The sequence below is a fragment of the Plectropomus leopardus genome, chromosome 13 (assembly GCF_008729295.1).
Source record: "Plectropomus leopardus isolate mb chromosome 13, YSFRI_Pleo_2.0, whole genome shotgun sequence".
Lineage (NCBI taxonomy): Eukaryota > Metazoa > Chordata > Actinopteri > Perciformes > Serranidae > Plectropomus > Plectropomus leopardus.
The window spans coordinates 2,815,425-2,822,620 of NC_056475.1; the positions used below are offsets into that span (position 1 = coordinate 2,815,425).

A 7,196-nucleotide genomic window follows, 5' to 3' on the forward strand; every position below is an offset into this window, starting at 1 on the left:
CCAGGATCTGAACGTTATCTACAGCTGTTTAACAGTTTGTATTAACCATGATCAACTGGGAGCCCGTTTATAGTGTGTTATATCCATTAACTGAAAAAAAGAAAGGATTATTTTTTCTAAACTGAAAGGTTTAATGTAGTTTGTATGTCCAATGCAGGGTTCAACATAGATTGAATGTTAGATTAAAAAAAAAAAGAAGTACTGCAAATATTCAATCGTATTTTATGTTTAAAAAATGACACAAAAAAGCTGTAAAAGACTAAACTGATGATATCAGCATAATAAAATTCTTGATTCAGAAAACATGTATCAAAATGCAACTTCAAATGTGAACGTGAGCTTGGCCATAGTGATTAAATCTGAGAATGACGTATATGATAAAGACCAAACATCCTGTTGTTCAGAGGAGTGACGTTGCTCCAGTTGTTTTCGGACGGCCTTTTTTAGGCTTGTGCCTCATCTCCCTCAGCATGGAGGTTGTCGGCCGTGGTTGCCACAGGAACGCTCTCTGAGGCCTCCTGCACCTGAAGAGGGCTCCTTTTAGTGGACAAAAAGAGAGTTGATGTTACACACTTGAACTGGGAATGACATAATGAAATGCTACAGCATTAACGCTTTGAAAACTAAGCAAATTGCCTTGATTTCTTTCAAGAAGAAGGGAAGTAGTAATTTAAGAAGAAAAGACCCCTGAAAAATAGCAAGAAATCTGTAAAAAGTACAAGAAAATTACCAGAAAAATAGCATAAAAAGGGAGTTAAAAACAAAAAGGAACAAGGAAATGACCTCAAAGAAGCACTAAAAATTATTATTCAAGCTTTTAAAATATGTTTTCAAAAATTTAATTTTAATATTCAATTTAAAATATATTTCAAAAATAAATCTACAAAGATCTGACTCCATAGCCTAAAAAGGTCAAAACATACCCCCAAACATATAAAACCTTATTATAAAATCTTGAATATGATCTGTAAAAGTAGTAGAAAGTACGAGAAAATTACCTAAAAATTAGCACAAAAGGGAGAAAAAGGCAAAAACAAGGAAATTACCTGAAATATGTTAAAAAGAATTATGATGATCATTTAGCATAATTCTAAATATGTAACTATTATTATCATTACAAATATTTTATATATTATTATTATAATATATTATTAATATATTTATATATATTATTTATTATATCATATATTTTTTCTTTTTTTCCCTCGAAATTTTCCCTTACTTTTTAAATACTTGTTAAAGGCATCAGAAAGCAGTACAAGAAAAGTGCTGTTAAAGGGTTATAAAAATAAAAATAAAAATCTCACTTCATCTCGTTGGCCTCTGACACTTTGACTGATTTATATTTGTGTTTTTTCACAGTGTGGGCGATGAACCAAACCACCAGGAGGATCAGCACGCACCCAAGCAGCGCGCCGATCACAGCACCAGCAATCACTCCGTCACTCACTTCTGTTCACACAAACATGAAGGAAGGAAGTCTTTTAAAGTATTTTTGTCAATGTGTGTTTTTTGTTCATATTCTCAAACAACAAAATTACAAACATACCAGGACTCAGCTCAACAGTGCAAGTTGAATATCCCACCACATTCGTAGCGTTGCAGCGGTACTCCCCAAACTGAAACTGGGTCATGTTTTGGATTTCCAGTATTCCACCTGGGGTTGCTGAGGAAAACGAGTGCACACGCATGTTTAAAGTGGCTGATTTTGCACAACAGTACAACACAAACATGCACTACTGACCTCTTCCCCGTGCACGACTCCACGTGCTAGTCTGGTCCAGTCTGGTCCAGGTGTAGGTTGGCTTTGGGCTCCCGTGCTCGCTGGCAGGTCAGAGTGACCAGGTGACCAAATTCCACATCACCGTGCACGGAGCAGTAAGGAACAGAGGGCCTCTCTGACAGAGCACAAGGAGGATGCATGGGTTTATTTTGTTACTTTAAATTTAGTAAATCTACTTTATCATGAAGCACATGTTCAATCAGCAGAAATTCTTCATACTGTTTCAACAAGAGCAGAGTAAATAGATCCTGAGAGGTTTGGTAACAGAGTTTACGTCACACTTGTGTCTGAGTCCCTTGAAACCTGAGCAAAAGCTTCATTTCTGTGTTAACATGACAGGAAACAAATTAGACAATTAACAAGAAATTACCAAAAGTTAGCAAGAAATTAGGTAAAAAGTTACAAAATAACTACCTGAAAATGTGTAAAAAGAACTAAAAAATGGTTTGAAAAAGAAAAAAAGGAAGATAAGTATGTAAGTGCTGAAAATGGAAATATAAATAATTTTAAATATATAATTATTGTTAGTTAGAAGTCACCCCAAATTACCAAAAAAATACAGTAAAAAGTTACAATAAAACTATCTGAAATTTTGAAAAAAAAACCCAACAAAATAAAATAGTTAAAAACCCCAAAACAAAACGCTTTAAGCACCACAAGCCAAGAACCATCTAGATACATAATACTAGAGAGAAGTCTGCAACTAAAACCAACCAACCAAAACAGTTTATATTGATAAATAGCACCGCAGGTTAGAGCAAAAATGTGCCGTTTTGATTTTGGGGTGAACTGTCTCTTTAAGACTGTGGTGAAAGAAGTTCTCACACCCTTTCCTTACTATATATGTAACACAAGTACATCATTTAAAAGAACTCCAGGTAAGAAGTATAATTAAATAAAATATACTCAGTGCATTGTATGTATCACATCTCTCCTTTTTGACATTATGTACTTTGCACCACGCCTGGATGAACCCATATCTACAAAGCTGTAAAGACAGATAGTAGCTGCACTATATACTTCTATATATACTAAAATAGGTCATAGCAGTCACATCGAGGTAGAGACAGGATGACATGTATAAATCTGTGTGCCTGGTAACAAAGACACTTTACTCTTTCCTTCACTTGCTGTTAATCAAACAGGGCGTCGCGTGTCCGTCGGTTAGTCATCACGAGGCAGGAAGTGCGTTGGGTGTGGCCTTACAACTCTCTGCTCCTGAGTTCAGACTGAATCTCCACATTTTAACAGCTATTTTCACAATAATGGAAAAGCTTACATTTGTAATTAATTATAGACTCCTCGCTCTTTAAAATATTACCATATGTAACAGCAAGCGATAATGAAAATCTTTAATCCCACAATAATCAGCATGAGAGGAGCCATACATATTCATACAGCGCTTAAGCATGCATCGCATTCAGCGTGTCGTCCTGCAAACATTTTCTTAAAGGTTACGAAGGCGTGTGTTTGGCATGCAGCAGATGCTGATGTATATTCTGAATGCAGTACAAGGATGCAGTCACAGTCCTACTCTAATTTTCCAACACTGACAATGAGGAGAGTGCTGCAGTAACCATGGAAACTACCGAGGATACTGAGGCCTGCGAGGTTGTCCCTGGTAACTCGCTGAATGAGAGGATTCAAACTGAATGTAATTCCCTAATCACACGATTCAGGGCCGCTGTTTTAATAGATTTGTTAATGTTACAGCGCTGATAAAAGATACATTTTGCTATTTCATATCCCTAAAATATGTACAACCTTAGCAAAAAGGTCCTGTAAGTCAATACACCATAATAAGTGATAAAAGTACTGCGATTGTGTCAGAAAAACAAAAAACTTTTTTTTGAGAAAAAAACAAACAAAAAACAAACAGATTTTAAGTCAAAATAATAATAATAATAATTTAAAACATACCAATAAATGAATATTATGTATAATAATGATAATGATAATAATAATAATAATAATAATAATAATAATAATAATAATAATAATAATAAGAATAATAATAATAATAATAATTTAAAATATAATAATTAATAAATAAATATAAAAATAAATTTTTAAAGAAAATATAACTGAGATATAATTGAGAGAAAGAAAAAAGCCCTCCAAAATAATCTTTTAAAAAGAAAAAATCCTGTATATGTGTGGACCTTGCTTCACTTAAAGCAAAAATAAAGGCCCACAACCATTTACAAATGTGCAGATTCACTAAAATTTAGTTTCATCTCCACTTGAGTAAATTAAAACTGAAATTCACAGTTGATATTAGGTAGATGAGGTAAATATATACACAAGATTATTAAACAATGATGTCTGCGGCCATCATGGGGAAATACAGATTCTGTTCCCCTTTTCTCTGTCTTAGTAACAGTTTTCAAACCGCACCAGCACGTAGTCACTTTATGGACTACACCCAGATCCAGGTGTGAACAACATGCAAATATTCAGCTGATACTGTTAAGGGGTGTGGCCCAGCAGTATCATTTGTCTCAAGGCTGTGTGGTTATCTCGCTCTTACTCAAATACTAATTTAGTCGGCTACATTTATATCTACTTGACTCTTAAAGGGGCAGTCAACCTTAAATCAAAAATATTTATTTTCCTCTCACCTGTAATGCTATTTTTCCATCTAGATTGTTTTAATGTGAGTTGTAGAGTGTTGGACATATTAAGTATTATTATACATAAAAAATATATATTAAAAAAAATTCAACAGCAATGTCTCTTTCCAGAAATCATGATCTGTTTACTCAACATAATCAACAAACTTTGTTTCATGTCCGAACTAATTTCTTTTTACTGAACTGCAACCGCTGATTGTATAACTGCACAAAAAAGCAAGCATTTTTGAAAATGTTTTTGGTGCTTTGAATCATCTAGTGTCCATATTGGTGAGACATCTCTACGGCTGATGTCTCCAACACTCGGCAACTCACATTCAACCATCCGTACGACAACTTTTTAAAATACAAATGTTTCAGTGTTTCCTATTTTAGTTCAGTCTTTTGTTTTCAGTGACAAATCATATTTTTAATGCCAACATTTACTGTCACAGCTCTGGCATCATAGACCTGTCCCTTTAAAAGTAAACAAATTCATACTGTTTTTTAAAGTTTGCATTTGGGATATTTAAAGGTCCTCACTAATTAAATTTTCTTTCAAGAGGATGAAACATTTATTACAAAAAAATAACGTCTGGAATTAACAAAACTTACCAAGAACATCCACAATGATATTGACCTCCGACTGTCCGTCCACATCTGGAAAGTTGTGAACTTGACAAGTGTAGACGCCAGCATCTGCTCGCTGCATGTTTCTTATTATTATCGAGGCGTTTTTGGTGGTGGCGGGAGAAGACGGAGTCTCCAGCCTGCCTGTAAAAGAATCTGTAGTGATGTCCTTTCCTGACTGATAGTAATACACCTGAAAGCAGATGGAAACAAGTCAGATGACGTGACACGATACAGACACAAATATTTCTGTATAATGCATTTCTGTAAAACCTCATTGTTGTAAAACTGGTTTAATTAAAGGTTCAGTGTGTAGGATTTAGGGGCTGGTAATGAAACATAATAAGCATGTTTTCATGGGTAGATAATCACCAGATAATATGATTTGTTGTGTTTTTGTTATGTAAAAATGAGCCGTTTATACTGTATCTACATACGGACCGGGTCGTCATCAGGCCCCCAGTGATGTGCACCAGGCTTTGAAGCAAGTATTTATAGTGGTCAAACACTGTAATTACTACTTCCGCGTCCACGGTGACTGAAAAGCTAAAGTGACATGGATGAGCGCAGCATTTTTATCCAAACATTTTTAGACTCAGACAAAAAAAGCAGAAAAAAATTCAAAAACGCATAGAATTCACACCCAGCACTCTCCCATTGCAAAGCATAAAAAAATATGCTTGCCTCCCAAAAAATGAAAAAAAGATTTGGACACAGCAGCTTTTTCAACATAATCCTTCCTGTTTTTTCCTGTTAGATTAATCTTCAACTCAGAATAATAGCCATGCTCTTGCAATCATTCTCATATAATAAAATCTGCTTTCATCTTATTTCTCAATCACAAGCTTTGTGGTGTCAGTGAGGTGTGTCTCTTGGCAGTCGGTCAATATTATATATATATATTTTATGGATATTTGACGCACTAAAAAAGGCGCTCAAGATGTTTTTGGGGAATGCTGAAGCTTGATTTAAAAGCAACTGAAACTTTGAATATCTTTCAAAGTGTCAAGTTCTTTCATTAGATTAAACCCAGCGTTAATCTGATACAACAACCGATTAAAAGGACAAAAAGCCACGTTTTGAGTAAAGAAGATTTTGTCCTGCGTTAGCAAACTTTAAAGAAACCAAAAAATGACTGATGTCTTCACCGTGTCACTTAAAAGCTTCGTAGAGTCATTAAACAAACACTGCAAGCAACTGGACTGAAACCAAACATAGATGGGGAAAAGGTTGCTTTTGTGCTCAATAGATGGAAATATACCGACACTGAAAATATTGCACATTTTGCCTCTTTTTGGCGCAAAGCTCTGATCTGAGCAGCAGTGTGTGTCTACCTGCTGTGGCGTACTGGAGGATGATGACTCAAAGTTCCACAGGATGGTGAGCCCGTCGGTGTTCTCCGCAGTGGTCACGAACGTACATGGGAGCAGGATGGTTCCTCCCAGTGTAACATTGACATATTTCTTTGGAGTCTTGACTGTGATCAATTCAACACATCCTGCAAAACAACAAAACACAAAATTAAACATTACTAAAAACACTGCAATCCCACACATAAAAATACTCCCCAAAACAAAGAATTACAGATGAAGAATCACAAAGTTATTTACCTAGTATGCTTATAAGCACCATGAAGCGCAGTGATGCGGAGTTCATCTTCAGAGTTTCAATCACAGATCTTGTTAAGAGCTCAGCCGTCTGCGCTTTTCACCACCAACTCTTGCAAGCAAAACCGGAAGAGAAGTTTAAAAAAAAAAAAAACCATTACAGTGTCACAGGCAAGGTTACAATATGCTGGCTAATGGACCGGCCGATACTGTTGATAACACGATGTTTGCATTTCCATGTTTGCCAGACTGGGTGTGTGTAGCCTACTGTGTTGTTTTTCAAAAAATGTTGATGTGGCCGTTAATAATTTGGGATGGGAGCAGATGAAAGCTAGGGAAAAAACACACCCGTTCATAAATATATCTAAATAATATGACATGAATTTTTAAGTTAAAAAAAGGTAATCTGAAGTTCACTTAATTGAAGTATATCTATGGGCAGATTATAAGACAATAGGGCCCTGGACATACATGCAAAAGGACCCACCACCTCAAAACACACAGACTTTGTGGATGTTTTGCATCTCTTGATTCCCTTAGTCCACTGAAACCTGAGAAAATTTG

The 7,196-nt window shown here is 35.4% G+C and overlaps 1 protein-coding gene across 1 annotated transcript; it reads right to left on the reverse strand.

The window, feature by feature from the left end:
- Positions 1-443: 443 nt before the first annotated feature.
- On the reverse strand, positions 444-6,681 carry LOC121952182 (V-set and immunoglobulin domain-containing protein 1-like). Its single transcript, XM_042498707.1, is given in 8 exon segments — positions 444-537; positions 1,308-1,452; positions 1,550-1,666; positions 1,745-1,827; positions 1,829-1,898; positions 5,011-5,218; positions 6,360-6,523; positions 6,636-6,681. Coding segments are annotated over 8 exon segments (927 nt in total).
- Positions 6,682-7,196: the final 515 nt, after the last annotated feature.